This window comes from Geotrypetes seraphini, chromosome 15 (assembly GCF_902459505.1).
Source record: "Geotrypetes seraphini chromosome 15, aGeoSer1.1, whole genome shotgun sequence".
NCBI lineage: Eukaryota > Metazoa > Chordata > Amphibia > Gymnophiona > Dermophiidae > Geotrypetes > Geotrypetes seraphini.
In genome coordinates, this window is record NC_047098.1 from 63,399,243 (window position 1) to 63,418,569 (window position 19,327).

The 19,327-nt window shown below is 41.6% G+C and overlaps 1 protein-coding gene across 9 annotated transcripts in view; it reads right to left on the reverse strand.

Moving 5' to 3' along the window:
* Positions 1 to 19,327, reverse strand: part of RAP1GAP2 (RAP1 GTPase activating protein 2) — a 358,594-nt gene that overhangs the window by 68,474 nt on the left and 270,793 nt on the right. For all 9 annotated transcript variants that reach the window (XR_004537138.1, XM_033922698.1, XM_033922700.1 and 6 more), the window contains 3 exons: positions 18,162 to 18,262; positions 11,716 to 11,845; positions 9,746 to 9,901 (listed from right to left, as the gene is read on the reverse strand). Coding sequence is in view for 8 of the 9 variants with exons in the window: in XM_033922698.1 (XP_033778589.1) it covers positions 9,746 to 9,901; positions 11,716 to 11,845; positions 18,162 to 18,262 (387 nt within the window). In the remaining variant the exon portion in view is untranslated. The remainder of the gene's footprint in view (positions 1 to 9,745; positions 9,902 to 11,715; positions 11,846 to 18,161; positions 18,263 to 19,327) is intronic.

A 19,327-nucleotide genomic window follows, 5' to 3' on the forward strand; every position in this document is an offset into this window, starting at 1 on the left:
CTGCTTGATGACCTATTTCAGAGTTCCATTGAGACAGAACTAAATTTGCATTATATTTAGCTGCGAACATCAATGTGTACTGGGAAGTGTGAACAACAGAAACTAAAATGAGTGTGCAGAACAAACGAAAAGAGCTTGAACTTAATGTTTTTAGGGTCTGATTATATAACGGGAGGCATACGTGGGAAGCTCAAAAATGCAGCTATTTTAAGCCTGTTTTATAAAAACACAAGTGTCTAAGTGTCTTTATGGAACAGGCTTCTAAAACCTGTCCTTAAAGGTTGCTACAAGTTTTCTGTGCTTAAAGCCCTGTTTTATGTTTAGTTATTTACAGATATTTGGTATACCAGTTTTAGCCCAATGGTGCTCGTAAACAGTTTATAGATTTAAAAAAAAAAAAAAAAAAAAACCCCAACAAAACCATGAGAAAAACGAAGAGATAAAATAAAATGAAGAAGGGAAGGAAATGAGAAATGAGGTCTGAGTGGATGACTCAGGAAGCAGCATTAACAACTGGAATGAGAAGTAACTGAGGAAATTAATTGGGAACCATTTGTAATCTGAAACACCCAGTATTTGATCAGTTTCATAATTTCTGAAATGATAGTTCCAGTCTGACATCTAATGGAATGGAGCTCCATAACTGGGGACCATCATAAGTGAAAACAGAGGGCCCGATAGTCTGAGCAATTTAACCAGGCAGAAGAGCCCCCAGCCTGGTTAAATCCCATGCAACTGCCTATCCACTGATATTCCGATGGCACATTTAGCACTAACTGCCCCTGGCACTGTCCAGGTAGAGCAGGGGAATTCTTTAAGCATATCTAGTACTTAGTGTAAGTCTTTTTTATTAGAAAAAAGGTCTAACAGACAGAGTAGCAAAGAACAAAGGTGAAAGAAATGACCATAAGAACATAAGCAATGCCTCTGCTGGGTCAGACCTGAGGTCCATCGTGCCCAGCAGTCCGCTCACGCGGCGGCCCAACAGGTCCAGGACATAGAAACATAGAAATAGACGGCAGATAAGGGCCACGGCCCATCTAGTCTGCCCACCCCAATGACCCTCCCCTACCTTTCTCTGTGAATAGATCCCAAGTGTCTATCCCATTTGACCTTAAAATCAGGCACGCTGCTGGCCTCAATAACCTGAAGTGGAAGACTATTCCAGCGATCAACCACCCTTTCAGTGAAAAAGAATTTCCTGGTGTCCCCGTGCAGTTTCCCGCCCCTGATTTTCCACGGATGCCCCCTTGAAAAAGAAGATATCTTCTTCCACCTCGATGCGGCCCGTGAGATACTTGAATGTCTTGATCATGTCACCCCTCTCTCTGCGTTCCTCGAGTGAGTACAGCTGCAACTTATCCAGCCGTTCCTCATACGGGAGATCCTTGAGTCCTGAGACCATCCAGGTGGCCATTCTCTGGACCGACTCCAGTCTCAGCACATCCTTACGGTAATGCGGCCTCCAGAATTGCACACAGTATTCCAGGTGGGGTCTCACCATGGATCTAAACAATGGCATAATGACTTCAGGCTTACGGCTGACGAAACTCCTGCGTATGCAACCTATGATTTGCCTTGCCTTGGATGAAGCTTGCTCCACTTGATTGGCAGTCTTCATGTTCTCACTGACGATCACCCCTAAGTCTCGTTCTGCTTCAGTTCTTGTTAGGATCTCGCCATTAAGGGTGTAAGTCTTGCATGGATTTTGGCTGCCCAGGTGCATGACTTTGCATTTTTTGGCATTGAAGCCGAGTTGCCAGGACCTAGACCAGTGCTCCAGTAGGAGTAGGTCGTGCATCATGTTGTCAGACATTGAATTTATGTCTGTTGTGTTTTTGCCCACTACATTGCTTAGTTTGACATCATCGGCAAATAATGTTATTTTACCTTGCAGCCCTTCTGCCAAGTCTCTTATAAAGATGTTGAATAGGATCGGGCCTAGGCATAAGATCAATAAACATAGTGTGAAAATACAGAGCCGATCTCCCATAGTCCGATTGACATATGGACGGGAAACAATTGGTTTATGGAGCACAGCAGAGGCAGAGAAAGAAAGCCAATGAATACAACAAAGAACACACAGATGCACCCAAAGCCGTACAGCAATATCACAAACCCCAGATTTTGGGAGTGTGGTTAGATGCAACACTAAGCATGAAAGATCAAATACTGGCTGTGATTACATCTATATTTTACCAAATGGGCCTACTTAGTAGGGTCAAGCCGATGCTATCTGGCAATGTCTTTTAGTTAGTGGGGCAGACCACAATTATCTCGAAGTTGGACTACTGTAATGCACTTTACTTGGGTAAATCATCTTCACAATGTAAAGAATTGCGAACAATTCAAAATGCTGTAGCACGTTTGATATGTGGTGGAAACAAATTTGATCATGTTTCGCCACTGTTGAAAAAACTTCTTTGGTCGCCTATATATTGTCACATTATTTTCAAAGCCCTTGTTTAAGTTTTCCGAGTAATCCACCACAAAATCCCTTGGTACTTGACACAGGCGATGAAACTATATCAGCCATCTAGATCTTTGAGGTTTGAGGGAATGATGTGATGATGTATAAATGAATTCCTTCATCTTCATTATGAAAGTACAAGAACATATGTAATCTTTATAACAGGGGTATCTCTATGGAATAATCTGAAGGGATCTCTGAGATTACTTATAGATATGTAAAAATTCAAGAAGATACTCACAACAACCTTGTTTATGGAGGCATTCACTAACTGAGTAATGACGTTGTAAGAGAACTTTGGAAATGTACTGTCTGACTGTGCAGTTACCATGTCATATTTATGATTGTATTTTGTAAACTGCTTAGGTATAAGCGGATAAGAAATTTTTTAAATAAATAAATAAGTGGGCATTGCTTCTGCCTTTATATAGGATTATTAAATACCAGGGTTATTAAAAGTAGTCTCTGTAGAGAATGGGAGAGGAGGATAGAGACCTGGTCAAGGGCTTCATGTCTTCAAGGAGTGATGGGAGGGGGATCAGGATTGGGAAAGGAACTCTGAGGGGCTGAGGGCATCTGCTTCCTCTTATGTGGATCCCAGCCAATATTCAGCCAAGGCCTGCATAAGTGTCTTATGAAGGTCCAGGCTGAATATCAGCTGGGACCCAACAAGATTTGGTGACCAGCATATGCCAGTGACCAGATATGGTCCAGCAATGAATACTTTGGCCTACTTCTGCCTGCATTCAAGAAATGGTGACTGCCACCAGTTGAATATTGACTGGAGAGTGCCCTGTGGTATACAGATATAGCCGATAGTGAGATGGATGGAATTGGGCTTGCAAAATTATAGAATTAAGGGGGTTAGAGGTCATCTTTCAGGAGTCTATTCTATAAATGAAAGTAGGAACCTACTGCCCTTTATAGAATAGTAGCTTAATATGAAAAATACATGTGTATAATTAGATACGACCAGTTATACCAGCCATACAGTAGTGTAAAAGTGATATTGTGTATATGTGTGTCTGTGTAGGTACTCTGGTCATTTACGCATGTTCTTGGTGCCTTGCTTTCTCTATAGAATTACCCTCATAACATATAAGTGTCGATGCACATTTTTAAACGTGTTCAAAGGCAGACATAAACATGGGAATGAAATTCAGTCGGCACTGGGCAGCGTGCTGTGTACTCGACATCGACGATTAACCCAGATATTAAATGCCAGGCTGATTCTGGCAACTGGCATGGAATATCCAGTTTATTTTTAGCCGTAATTGGTTATGATGATATTTAGCGCTAGCCAGTTAAGGACTTAGGCCATTATTGGCAGCCATCTAAAAAATGTGTCAGTCACTCAACAGCATGTTTGCAGAGTCGCAACTATGTGAAGGGTATGTGCCGAAAATGTAGGCCATGGTTTCAAAGGCCTATACTGTATTTCTGGCACCTAACTTTCACAAATATTGCAGCTAGAGGAGCCTCACGATGCTTAGCACCACTTCTGGTGTTAACTGCACCTACAGTGGTGTAAGGTACCTCCATAGGCGTGATAATGGTGGCCTTTATGGAGGCACCCCCCCCCCGTTTTTTAAAAAATTGAGTTTTAATTGGTTTTAATCGGTGCAACCAATTAGTATGACAATTAAACTAATTAAAACCAATTAAGTTAGGCGGCAATAGGGCGCCTACCGCTGCCTAACTTCAGCTGCCGTTTTTAAACTCGGACCCTTAGTGGCTAAAGATAGGCCTGCTATTTATGCGGCCTACTTTAGCTGCTAAACATAGCCAGTTAGGTGCTGAATATCCATGCCTAACCAGCTATGTTACGCAATGTAGCCAGTTAGCAGCTAGCCGCTAATCACAAATATTCAGTGGGAGATAGCTGGCTAAATGTGACAATATGCTATTTAGCCAGCCAAGAGACATTCCTGGATGGTTAAATAATTTGGAATATCTGGGGGTGATGGGGGGCATTTGCTCGCATAAAATATAAGGGTTCTTCGCAGTAGCACCCTGCTCCTTCCAAATTACTGAGCTCTTAGAAGGGCATGGAGTGGGCCCTGGTAGCTCAGCAGATTTACCCAGGTAACTGGTAACTACATAGTTATGTAGGTCAATTCCTTTGAGAATTGTCCAGCTCACGTTGCAAGCAGGGTGCTTGCCGACCTAGTTCAATACTTGTTCTTTGAACACAGGGCTCTTACAAGTTTATCTGCATCACCGTTCAAATAAGCTCCACAAGTTCAAATATTTACCTAGTTGTGAAATTTTTTTTAAAAAAGAGATAAAGAACAGAAGGTCAATATAGACCTCAAAACAAGCCCAGGAAATCTCTCTCTCTGCACTCCAGTTGACTCAATTTTGCTAGTGAGATTTTCATTGTTATGATTTTATCTAATTATGATGTGGGGTACAGTGGCGTGTTAAGGAGGGGGCGGTGAGATCCACCTTGGGCACTCGGATCTAAAAATGAGTGGAAGATTATTCTAAAATTTTAGAGCAGTATAAAATTATGCTAACAGTTCTGGTAGATTCTTAAAAGCTTTCAGAGGAGGTAACACAATATGGTGGGCCCTGAGATCGTGATTTGTATGTGGAATGGTCAAAGAAGGAAGAAAGGAAGGTTCACTCAACTGAAGAGTCTTACGAATAAGACAAAGAGCTTTAAATATGGAACGAAATTGAACTGGCAACCAGGGAAGTGTTGGATCTACACAGACTACAGATTGTTGGGTCTGCAGCAACCATAAGATGTTAGGTCCATACCAACCACAGGCTGCTTTTTTTATTATTACTATTAATTCATCTGATCTGGAGTTTCTGAACAGTTTTTTTAATCTGCTGGATTTTATGCATCAATGAACGTTTACATCAAAGAACTTCAATTTCACAGTGTTATCTTTGTTTTGGTTATAAGGAAACATCTCTGCTTTTCTCAATTAACTGCTATATTTTTTAAATAAAAGGCAAAATATTCTACAGAACTAAAATGTATTGTGCTTGTCAAGCAAAAAGCTTCCTTCTTCCTTCATTAGCTCCTAGCAATCTGAATCTTACCAAACCTAAATACCATTAACTTCTAGGAATGTATCCAATTTAATTTAAAAATGGTTTCTGGTGTGACTTGAAAATGACCATGTCAGCCAGTCCTTTAATTTCCTCTTTGACATTCTTCCCTTTTACCATTTTGTGAATTACTTTGGCAACAAATGGACAAGTGTGTCTGCCAATAAAGTTTCTCAAAACTTAGTGTAAATGAATCCCAGAAAAACAGATTCTTTCTAATTTGATGTGTATGGCCAGCAAACACAGAAACCATAGGCAGCAGAATGGGGTGGGCCACAGAAGCCATGGATGGCTCCACCAATATTATTAATTAGAGAACTTGAGGACAGGGCTGAAGGGTTGCTTTCTTGGTTCCTCGAACCAAATAGATGCTCTGTTGCCCCTGGCAACAACTGTGAACTAGTAGGTACGATATTCAAAAGTCCTAGTAATGAGCATGTGCCCTTTTATTAAGACAACTAACCTTTTACATTATCTGAATTAAAGGGTTATTTTTTAAGACTGTTCAATCTGTATACATTATGCACTATGAAAGCAATGCTTACTAGTGCTGCCCGATTCACGATTCGAATTGGTTCACCGATTCACTTCGGGTGAATCGATTCGAATCGATTTAAAACAATAAAAAATTGGCCTCCCGATTCGGTAACTGACCTTCCCCCCTTGCCCCCTAAAGCAGCAGCGGCAGTGCTGCCTCTTGCTGGCCGGCCGCTGCCGCACCTGCTTTAGAGGGCGAGTGGGGGAGGGTTAGTTGGGAAGTGCTGGTGTCCGGCTTCCCCCCTGGCCTCCCGTGCACCATTTACCTAATATCAGTAGCCTCCAGACTCGCAGAGAAGATTGCAGTGCTAGCAATCTTTGCAAGCTGCCATAGATCTTTGGAGCTGTTTCCTCTGCCGTGGTCCTGCCCCTCCTCTAATGTCAGAGGCAGGATCGCGGCAGAGGAAAAAGCTCCAAAGACCTATGGCAGCTTGCAAAGCTCGCTAGCACCGCGATCTTCAATGCAGGCTGCTGATATTAGGGAAATGGTGTGTGGGAGGCCAGTGGGAACATGCAGGCCTTCGGGAGGGAAGTGCGCAGTCCTTTGGGGGAGAGGTACAGGCCTTCAGGAGGGACAGGCAGGCCTTCAGGGGTAAGATGCAGGCCTTCAGGGGGGACAGGCCTTCGGGGGGGTTTGCAGGCCTCCAAAGGGGGAGACAGGCCTTCAGGGGGGGTGCAGGCCTTCAGGGGGGGCAAGCAGGCCTTCAGGGGGGACAGACCTTCAGGAGAGAGGGGCCCTGGTGTAGAAGTACATGAAGGGAGGGAGGGATTGAGGGTTCAAAGAGACGTACATATGCCGGACTTTGGGGGGGGGGAAGAAATAATGGATCTAAAAACAGAGGAGAGGGAGAGAGATGGTGGACAATGGGATTTAGGGAGGGAAGGAACTGAAAGGGAGAGAAGCTGGACACAAGAGATGGTGGGGGGGGGGATAGAGATACTGAATAGGAGGGTAGTTGGGAATAGAAAGGAAGTTATGGTAGACCTGGGGTGGTGGGGAAGGAGGGAGAGATGCTGGATGAAAGGGTAGTTGAGAAAAGGTGGATCTGTGGATGGAGACAAAAAAGGAAAGATGCCAGACCTCCGGGGGAGGGAAGGGAAACGGAAGGTGAGGACAGAGATAGAAGATGGATGGTTAGCATGGAGAAAGAAGAAAGAAGGAGACCCTGGCAAGCAAGTTATCAGAAGACAACCAGAGCCTGGGACCAACAAGATTTGAATAATGAGGTAGAAAAAATAATTTTATTTTCTGTTTTGTGATTACAATGTCAGATTTGAAATGTGTATCCTGCCAGAGCTGGTGTTAGACTGCAAACGTGAGCTAGGATTTAGCAGAGAGAGGAAAAGTCTTTGTTTGTTTATTTTGTTTACACCACAGCACCAGTGTGGTTAGGAGAAGGCAAAGAGGTGAAGAGGCTATAAAAGGGGTGAAGATCAAATCGAAAAATCGATTCAATAGGCTGAATCGAATCGAAATTTTTTTTCCTGAATCGGGCAGCTCTAATGCTTACACTTAAGCACCAAGAGAGCGCCTAATTAGAACCCATTCTATAAAGGAAACTAGCTGCATACTCTTCTTTATGGAATAACAGTAAACCTACTTTTATGCATTTACCCCCAAATTCTGTATATGGTGCCTTACATTGTGTGTGTAAATCAATGCACACCACTTAACAAGCCTAATCGGTGCCGATAATTATATTTGAATACATTACATTCCAATTTGTATTCTGCCAGAGCACTTAAGAGTTCAAGGTGGATAACAAAAATATTAAATTCTGGTAACAAACCCAGTTAGAACATAATGACAGATATCTAGTCTAATCAGAATTTCTGGATCGCACTTATCCAGTTCAGGTTCAAGGTGATTTACAAGATATGAGGCCCATTCAGGGACATGGGGTTGCAAGATGTTACATTGAAGAAGGTTACATTGAAGAAGGTTACATTGTTGCAAGATGTTGTCCAGAGAGTACAGATCAAGGAGATACAATATCATACAGGAAGACTATGTACAGTTGCTGGGAGGAGATAGATACAGGTTTGCCCTTGGATTGAGGAACATGCAAATGGGCAAGAGGCAAGGATAGTTGGTGCCAGGCTTGGACAGTAGGCAGAGTTACTGTGCAGAGAGGAATTTATCAAATAGGTATGCTTTCAGTCTTCTCCTGAAGGTGAGGTAGTGTCAGTTCTGTTCTTATGGGTGTTGGAAGGTCGTTCTAGGTTCTGGTGGTGGCATATGTGAAAAGGGTGTTAAACTCTTTTATATTTCACTCCCTTGGCTGATGGGATGATCAGCTGGTGGGTGTTGTTGATCCTGGTAAAGGTGAAGATGGAGGTGGAGAACAGGTAGATTATAATATGTTCAGGTGAGTTTGTTTTTAGTGCATGGTGAATGATGCCAGGTATAAACGCGATCCAAGCACATGCAGTAGTAAGCAGAGATGTGGTCGTACATTTTTAAGCCAAAGATAAGATCTTGTGTGTTTGTGAGGTGGTTATGCCTGTGTAGAACCACTAGGACTAGCATTTGGACCAGAATTGCAAAGTATATTCAGCCACTCTGCTTGCCTTTTCACCATCCCTCCACTGCCCACCTAAACCACACTGAATATCGATCCCTGAATAGTTTTAAAATGATAAAATGAGAAATATTTATTTGTTTTTTAAATTTCTATACCATCTAGCTTTAAGCGGTTTACGTGAGATCAAACATATATAATGCTTACAACAATATAAAGAGACAAACAAACATTAGGATTTAAATTCACAATAAATTTTCGATCAAGGTGTGTCGGACTCTATAAAAAAAGAATTAACGAACAACTGTGTTTTTAAGAATTTTCTAAAAGTTCGTCTGTCAGCACATTTCCTTAACTGCTACCAGCGAATTCCATAACTTTACCCAAGCACAGCACAAAGTCATTACACAAGTTTCTACATATTTCGGATTAACATTGCCTCTCAGCAAAGCTGAATTTTCAGAGCACAAAGATCTTTTAGGGTGGTAAACAGTCATCCTTTCCTTGAAATACTCTGGAATTGTAACAAACAAAAATTGATGACAAATGATCACAATTTTATATTGCACTCTAAATGTCACAGGCAGCCAGAACAATTGTCGAAGATAAGGTGTAATATGATCATGTTTAGGAGCTCCTGTGATCAGTCTAGCTGCAGCATTTTGTACCACTTGCAATGCCCTGTACCTTGTCTTAATCACTCCAAGATACAGGGCATTGCAGTAGTCCAGTACGGAAGTCAAAAGGCGTCAACATCTGTTTCACCTGGTGCAGTAAATGTATTTGTGCAAAACATATATCTGTACCATCTGAGCCACTTGACACTTCATTGTAAGACCTGAATCAAGTCTAACTCCTAAGATTGTCATTGACTCCCTCACTGGAAGGGAATATAGGAGACAGATCAGATATGATAGATCTAAGATTCAAGAAGAATGACAGTACATTATAAGAGGAGAAACAGGAGAAGAACTAAAACAACAAAAAGTGGACACAGCTAGGGGGATAATGATGTTACTACAGTCACACTCTGGTCATCAACTGGGTCAACAATAAAATTGATAACCAGAGTGTTGCTCCAGTGACATTATTCCCCTGGCCTTTACCGCTTTTTTGAGTCGATAATCATAATAAATTTAACTCCCCCTACCTTATAAGTTGTATTGTCGGTCTCAGGGTTTTCCACTTGCACAACAATGTACGCATGAAGGAAATTAGAAGCAATCATGTCTGGGACAAATGGAGTGTTCTCTTCTTGAAATATGATTGCCACAATGTCGTTACCGATGTGCCTCTTTCTTTGGAGCTGAAGAGAGAAAAGAGTTGTGTTCAGCTGGTAAAAAAAACAAGTTTCACAAAATTGTCATTAGGTTGCCAGTTGAACAATTCTATGGTGAAAATACTGTAGCCTTCTGACACGCTGTAAATAAGCACCACAAGAGACTGCTGCAATTGCTAGTGAGAGGCAGGTGCAGTGGTGTAGTAAGGGGGAGGCAAGGGGGGCGGTCCGACCTGGGCACAGTCTTCCTCGGGGCACCAGCACCCTCCTCCTCTTCACCTGCCCTTCCCTCTCCTCCCCCCTGCCCGGGCCCCTACCCCGTACCTTTTTAACTTCGGCACAAGCAGCCACGAACATGCTGCCCATGTTGGCTTCGGCGTTTTCTCTGACGTCTTATTTGTGGCTGCTTGCAAAACACTTCCAGATAAACCTGACTAAACTTAACATGCCAATGTAATTTCGAAAGTTCTTTGTAATGTTGCTGTCTGTATACAGTCTCTTCCCTTGTAAACCGCTTAGAACTGTTTGTGGTATGGCAGTATATAAAAATAAAGTTATTATTATTAATCTGGGTTCTGCATATTTCAGTCAACCACACAAATATCATCATCCAGTATCTCCCAGCTAAGGGGCACTGCCACCAAATATGATAATAAGTGCCCCGTTCTCCACAGCCCCGCAAACAATGTTCACTGATGGATGCTTTAATATATTATGCCAGTTTTGAAGAAATTACATTGACTGCAAGTTACATTTTGGGTTTGGCATAAGGTGATTTCTGTGGTTCATCAAACTATTTCCCATCAAGCACCACGGTATTTTCACCAAGTGGTGGTACCTTATCAGCCAAATAGATCTTTGTGATTCAAAAATCAAAAGTTATTGGAACCAATAATGTGGAGGGAGATATGCAGACACTAGGGCAATGACTTTTTGAATTGCTGGTGTTAAGTTGTGGAATGCTTTGGTAGGGCAGTTACGACTATGCTCAAACCGGTTACAATTTAAGAAACGGCTAAAAACCCAGCTGTTTGTTACAGCATTCCTGTGATATATTTGATTGCTTACGAAATAAACAAAATTATTTAAGTGTGAAGATTTTAACATTTTATTTTGTGATGTTTATTTTATGTATTTTTTATTGCTGTATACAGTGGTGTAGTAAGGGGGGCAGTCTGCCCCGGGTACCGTATTGGTGGGGGTGCCAGCACCCTCCTCCTCTCTGCCCCTCCACTACCGCTTCCCTTCCCCATACCTCTAACTTTTCAGGCATGAGAGGCAACCCCAACCTGCTGTTCGTGCCAGAATTGGCTCTTCCTCTGATGTCACTTCCTGGACCACACCTAGGAAGTGATGTCAGAGGAAGAGCTGACACTGGTGCGAGCAGCAAGTTGGGTTGCAGCTCGTGTCCGGAACTTTAAAGAGGTAAGGGGGAAGGGAAGGGGTGCATGTGAGTCAGGAGGGGGCGAGAAAGGGGGTAAGGGAGAGGCACCACCCTCGTTACACTACTGGCTGCAAACCATTTGGTTTTTAGATGGTATATACATTTTTAAATAAATATAGAAGTTGTCAATTCACTTTAGGTATCTTTGATTTAATTAAGTATATATTATCCATCACTGTGTGTTCCTGCTCATTACATTTTTATGTAAGGCCTGTAAAAAACAATAGACAAATTTTGTAGACCTTGAACGAATGCCATTATTGCTTTCAATTCTGGCATCAGTGCAAGCTTACTCTTTGAATTTATGCATGCTAATTTCTCAAGTTGTTTACCAGAATGCAGTCATTTTTTTTTTTTTCCTTTTCTACCTTTTCCAAGTCATTTGGATGATATTTACCTGTTGCACATCGCCTTCAGTGAATGGAAGCTTGGTAGAAACGTGAAACATAATTTCTCTTTCCCTAAAGACAGTGTAGACAGATTCTGTGCCCGTCTGACCATGAGACACATCAAGTCCACCACGAAAACTAGGAACAAGATTTAAGTTGAAACAATATATATATAAATACAGTAAAACCTTGGTTTACAAGCATAATTTGTTCTGAAAACATACTTATAATCCAAAACACTCGTATATTAAAGCAAATTGCCCCATAAGAAATAATGGAAACTCAGACGATTCGTTCCACAACCCAAAAACTTTAATACAAAATACTATCGTATACTATAAACATTCTTGAGAAAACATCCACTCCACAAATGGATTTCCTAGCGTGTCAACTCACAAACCCAACACTAAAAAACTCTCTAAACTGCTTGCTCTGCTACATAACACCAGGAAACTGGACCACAGTGAGACCTGAATTTGAAAACTTCATCTACCTAAACTCACTAACAGCTGAATATAACCTCATCCTAGGAGACCTAAACCTACACCTAGAAGACACAACCTCCACACCAGCAAATAACTGTCTATCCTTCCTCAATGCCTTATCCTTCCAGATCCTAAACCCACAAACCACTCATGAAAAAGGTCATCAACTGGACATTGCTGCCTTCATGTCTCACCAACCATCCAATCCAGCAATCCAAACTCCTAACGGAACATGGTCCCCATCCCTATGGTCAGACCACTACATTTATAACTTCAACATCAATTGGACCAAAACCAAACACACACCTCAATCAAAAAAAACCACATATACCTCACGCAAACATATAGACCCAACCATTTTCTGGTCAAATGTAGACGAAACTATCCAAGACTGCGACCCAAAAAACTTCATCTCCCACTGGAAAAATGTATCCACCAACATCCTGGATGATCTGGCACCCCTACAAACCAAAACCAGAACCAGCAGGAAATCAGACCAATGGTTTGATAATGAATTACTCCAACTCAAAAGACAGTGTAGAAGATTAGAAAGAAAATGGAGAAAAAAGAACCAAGATCAAACAAAAACCGACTGGAAAAAAATCAACAAACAATACAAAAATCTACTAAAAGATAAGAGGAAAAGCTACTATACTAATCTCATAGGCACGGAAACCCAAGATTCCAAAAAAATATTCCAAATCCTGAAAGAATTAACAGACACCAAACCATACACTACCACCACGAACACACCTCCACCATCACCCACCCTCTTAGCAGAACACTTCAAGAACAAAATCACCAACACCAGAGCCACACTCATCCTTAACCCATCCCATCAAAATCCAATCACAATCCACCCTACAGGAAAAGAGGCAATCGCAGCAGACAGAATTTGGACTCAATTCCCTAACATACAATGGTCAGAATTCAACAAATTCTACAAAAAATACAGCCATGCCTCCTGTGACCTCAACCATTGCCCCTCATATCTCCTTACCACCTCTAGTGTAAAATTCCGCACCATAACTCTACAATGGATCCAATTCACGCTCACAGAAGGCACATTCCCTGCTGACCTCAGCGAAATTGTCATCACCCCAATCCAAAAAGACCCAAAAGCACCACAAAACCTCCCATCTAACTTTAGACCTATAGCCTCAATTCCGCTATATGTCAAAATTATAGAAGGCCTAGTAGCCAAACTCCTCACCAATTACATAGAGGACCATAACCTACTCCACCCCATGCAATCAGGCTTCAGAACAAACTTCAGCACAGAGACACTACTAGGCTCCCTTATGGATACCGTCAGACAACAACTTAATACAGGGAAAAAAATGCTACTCATACAACTGGACCTATCGGCGGCATTCGACCTAGTAGACCACAACATCCTTCTACAGATCTTAGATGCAATAGGCATCTCAGACAAAGTATACTCCTGGTTTGAAGGATTCCTAAAACTCAGAACCTACAGTGTAAAATCAAACAAAGAAAAGTCAGAATCCTGGTCAAACCCCTGCGGCGTACCACAAGGATCCCCACTATCCCCTACCCTCTTCAATCTCTACACTGCTTCTCTAGGAACGCATCTGGATAATCTAGGCATAACCTCCTATAGTTATGCGGATGACATCACCATCCTCGTCCCATACGATCATTCTAAACCTACCATGACAGACAAACTTCACCAAACACTTGAAGCAGTCACAACCTGGATGGAAAATCAAAAACTTAAACTCAACCAAGACAAAACCAAATTCATCCTCCTAGAAAATGACAAGATCCAAACCACAACCATCCTAGACATAAACGCAACCAAATATCCCATCCAAACCACCATAAAACTACTAGGCATGACCATAGACAGATGCTGCACAATGCAACCGCAAATAAATAAAACAATTCAAAAATCATTCGCAATCATGAGAAACCTGAGACAAGTCCGAAAATTCTTTGAAAGAACACAATTCCAACTTATAGTACAATCCCTAATACTAGGTATATTGGACTACTGTAACATACTCTTCCTTCCATGTCCTGCAACCACGATAAGACAACTCCAAACAATCCAAAATACAGCTTTGAGACTCATCTACTCATTGAAAAAAACATGACCACATCACTGAAGCCTTCATCAACTCACACTGGCTCCCAATCCAAGAAAGAATCCAATTCAAATTCTACTGCATATTATTTAAAACCCTACACGGAGACAGCCCATCATACCTGAACAATCGCCTCATCCAAGCACCCAGTACCAGACACAGAAAAACGCACTCCCCATTCATACCCCCCCCAATCAAAGAAGTAAAAAGAACAAAACTACACGACGGCCTCCTAGCCACTCAAGCCGCAAGACTGGACAACCAGATCTCCAACCTTCTGATGACCACCCCAGACTATAGGACGTTCAGAAAAGAAATAAAAACCACACTTTTCAAGAAATTCCTGAAACAGCAATAACAACACGACCTCTAAATGCTCTTAAGATCTACAACTTACCTCTCTAGCTAATCATTGTAATTATGTCTTTTTAAATTAACCTTTTGTAATCCGCCTTGAACCGCAAGGTAATGGCGGAATAGAAATCCCTGATGTAATGTAATGTAATGTATTGCAAGACCTCGCTCATTTAGAACAGTCACTACACTCTTGCAATGTCAGAGAGAAGACTCATCGGCTCATTTGTGATGTGTGTATACTGTATGTACTTGTATTGCAAGACATTGCTTGTATATCAAGTTAAAATGTAATAAAATGTTTTGCTTGTCTTGCAAAACACTTGCAAACCAAGTTACTTGCAATCCAAGGTTTTACTGTATATCAATTCTGATTTGAAGGAAAAAGTAACCAATGGATTTTTAAGGATTTGTTTCAGGCCTTTTACATTGCTGATGGTATAAAAGTGAAAGGCTAGGGCTTGAAATGTTTCAAGCCAGCATGACTGCCAGCCTGCCCAGGTATAACAGAAACCTAACAGGCATCATCATATCAGGCTAAACAAACGCAAGGAGCAACTACTATAATTACTTGTGTTAAATTGTAGATAATTTAAAAAAAAAACTATCTCCACAAGTTTGCTTCATTAATTTAAATAAATAAATAAAACTACAAAAATCCTAAATAAAGTGCACAAAGTGCTTTCAAAGTGCTGTAAAAAAAGTCATAAAGTGCTCAGTCACCAATCAAAAAGTGCAGTAGTACCATCAAATATACCAGCGCTGGTTGTAATGAGGGACCATCATTGCACCACAAAGTCCCTCTTACTGCCTTCCAAAAAACAAAAAATGTGTGTAAATATCTGATTAAAACAGAAGATACTCAAGTTTGGAGGCAATGGTACAACGCTGAAATCAATTCATTATAGTGTGAACGCTCTAAACAACCCCAGTGTTCTGTTAAAAGCTGGCCTCCCTTCGTCAGGAAGGGGGCACTCTAGTATTACAGCACACTTCCATTTGCTGCTCCTCACTTAGCAATTCACCATGTGGCTATGCTTCCATAGTCTGAACCATCTGGTTCTCTGTCCAGCCTCCATTAGGTCTACGGTCTACGGCCTCCGGCTCCTCACTGCCATTCAGAACCCTCAGCCCTGAGCTGTCTGGCATTTTACAACAATACATCACTGTATATATTTTGCAGACCTGAATCATATCCCCCCCTCAGCCGCCTCTTTAGTCTTTCCTCAAACAACAGGAGTTCCAACCCCTTTATCATTTGAATCTTCTTTGAACCTTTTCTAATTCCACTATACATTTTCTGGGGTGCAGCGACCAGAACTGTGTGCAATACTCGTTAACAAGCTAATCAGTGCCAAAAATTGTCAAATAACAAGCAATTATTGTCACTAATTGGTACAAATTAGACTTTGCACGCATAACTTTCTAAGCATATCTTATAAAGTGGTTTGCATAATTCTAGTGCACAGATCTCAAGAGGGTGTTGATAGGGGAGAGGCATGGGTGGCTCATGGGCGTTCCTAAAAGATAGGCACTCTGCTATAGAATATGCTTGTTCCATGCACAATTTAGGCGCAGATAATTATGTCGGATTTTCATTGGTATAAATGGCCTTTCCTAAATTTTAGTCACTTGGAAGGGCACTAGGCATATTCCATAAACCATGCCTAGCTCTGGAAGCGGTTTATAGAATAGCATTAAGTGCACATTTTTTCAGCACCGATTTTTCAAGTGACATAAATAGAATTTCCTCTTTAAGTATACTCCAATCTGAGGTTTGTACTCCATAGATGTGTGCCAGCTTCTGCTGAATCATCCCAGTCATATGGAGATTAAAGCTATAAAGGAGTGCCTAGAGGGCAGCAGTCTGGAGCCTCCCAAGAAAAGTTGCGTCAACCGGAAACATATTACAACTTTAGAAGAATGCTAGAGACTCATTTCTTCTCTTCAAACCTATAATTTCAAAATGCAAAGACATTTCTACTTCTTCAAAACTGTAATTCATTGTTCATGACCACTGATTAGAAATTTTGTTGTAAACCACACTGAATCCTTGTCGGAACTTGCAGGATACTGTAGAAGAAAATGTATGGTATGGTATTCTATTCTATAGGTTTCCAAGTTTATTTAAATCTTGATATACCGCTCATCTGAGCAGTTTACATTAAAAATAAATAAATAATGCATTTAAAAAACTCAAATTCAAGGATTACCAAAAAGACAAACAAGAAGATACACATAGAGCATGGGGAGAAATACAATATGCTGATGGAAAAGAGAACAAAGGTAAATCGCAAAAGGAAAAAAAGGGGTACAGATTTAAGCAATCCAATCGTTGTCTAAGTTTAAATTAAAATAATCTCATCCTTATTTAGGTTATAAAAAAAGTGCCTCGATAAAAATGGCCTCTTATATTTCATAAGCACATACTGTCCTCCGTAGAATATAAGTATATGGCTGTATTTCCCTGAAAATAAGCCCTAGTCGGGATTTGCCAGCAGCACTTCCACCCCACTGCCGCACAGCCATCCTTCCCTCCCATCCAAACCACCGATCGCAAGCAAGCCCTACATACCGGTACCTCCCTCCAAATCAATGTCAGGCTCTCTAAACAAGCTGCTTCGGCCTTGTCCGCCGGTGAATTCTCTCTGCCACGTTACTGATGATATCATCAGTGACGCGGCAGAGGGAATTCACTGGCGGACAAGGCTGAAGCAGCCTGTTTAGAGTACTGCCGGCCTGATGCTGATTTGGAGGGAGGTACCAGTATGTAAGGCTCGCTCGCAGTTGGGGGGGGGGGGAATGATGGAGGGTCAGCAGGTATATGGCTGCGCGGCGGTGGCTGCTCAAGGGTTTTGCTGCACAAGGGATGGGAGGAAGGGAAGGAGAGAAACTGGGCAAGGGTTCTGCTGCACGGGGATGGGAGGGAGGGGAGGAAAGATACTGCACATGTTTGGGAGAGAAAGGAAAGAGGAAGATTTGGGGTGAAGGAGAGGAAGGGAGAGATGATGATGTACATACCCCGAAAATAAGACCTAGTGTGTTTTTTGGGCCCAAAATTAATGTAAGACACTCTTATTTTCGGGGAAACACGGTAGTTAAAATATGCATGTATTATCTATGTGCAACCATGTACTCCACCCATACAAATTGTGTAAATCCTCATGCATGGATTTCCATATAACACATACATTACAGTAACCGTATGCCCTACCCATATTCCACCCACCTGCAAATTGAACACCATCACATTTAGGTGCCATTTTATAGAATAATGCATAGCTGGAATGTTCTTGTTATTTCTGCATGTTCTTTCTTCAGTTTCACATAACTTGGATATCAGAATTAGCTTCTTCCTTGTTTGTATTGAGATACTGCGAACTGCTAAAACTAGTGGCAGTTCATAAATTTGCCACAAATCTCAAGAAGATTGCTGGCATAGAGCCTTGCCATCTCACAAGGGCCAACACACTGAGTCATAGATATCACCCTTCCTTTACTTACCCTTTAAAATCCTGAAGCAACACTGTGTCACCCAGTAAATTCATGAAGTCTTTGAATGCTGGACTCTCTTCGTTATTTCCAAACAGCTCTTCCTCTAAAGTCTAAAGAGAGAATGCATTGTCAAAGAGGAAAAAAAATTCCCTCTTCATGCCAGCATCTTAACAAAGAAATGCTACTAAGGACACATTTTGGCAATGAAAATTTAGAATAGCCTGTACTGCCTTCCAACACATTTTCAGTATACTTTTTCTTGAACTTGGAAATGGACTTTGGTCTAACATGTACATGCACCCATAAACTAATTATATCACTCTTCCTTTGATTTTTATGCAGCCTAATAAATTTTAGACAATTTAATTTCATTGCTTTTCACTCTCCACAGCTACAAAAGAGTTTGCATGTCATAGAAACAGTAATAAAAGAAATAAATATAACTTAGGTTGCGCCTTTATAATGGGATAAGTGAAAACAGATCCAAGCAACACATCTCAGTAGATACCAAAAAAAGTTCCAGTCCCTGCCGTTTATGCTAACTATCAAGTCCCTAATACTCAAGAGTTTCCATGCCATTAAGACTCATTAAAGCATTCTTACTGGCATAGAAGTTCTCCTCTCGATGTTCAAAAGGGTTCTCAGTGGCTGCTACCGATCCTCGTAGCAGCCACTGAGAACGCTATGCAAATGCATTACAAGGAGATTTCCTTGTGATGCATGAAAGGGAACCCCCCTCCCCCATTTGTAATTAAATTTTTGTAGCTGTTGTGTGTGTGTGTTGTGCACTCACACCACACATGCATAATAGCTCTTTCCTCTACCCCCCTCCCAAAAAAATTAATAAATAAAACCCCGCAGTTAAGCAGGCAGCCTCTGCTCTCCCTGCCTGGCTCATCTTGATTGCAGCTCTGGAGCCATGATCAGCTGAGTGGCACAGGGGAATCGCCTGCCACCACCGCTGCTGCTTTCTCTACTGCTGGGAATTCCCTGTATCACTGGTGCTCTCCCTCCTGATGGGAATCTCCTGATGCCACTGCTTCTCTCCCTCCTGCTGACTCATCTTGATCATGGCTCCGGAGCTGTGATCTGCTGAGTCGGCAGGGGAAGCCCTAATCAGCTGACACTCCTTGTAACCAGGAACATGTCCATTGTCTACTTATAATGTAAATTTT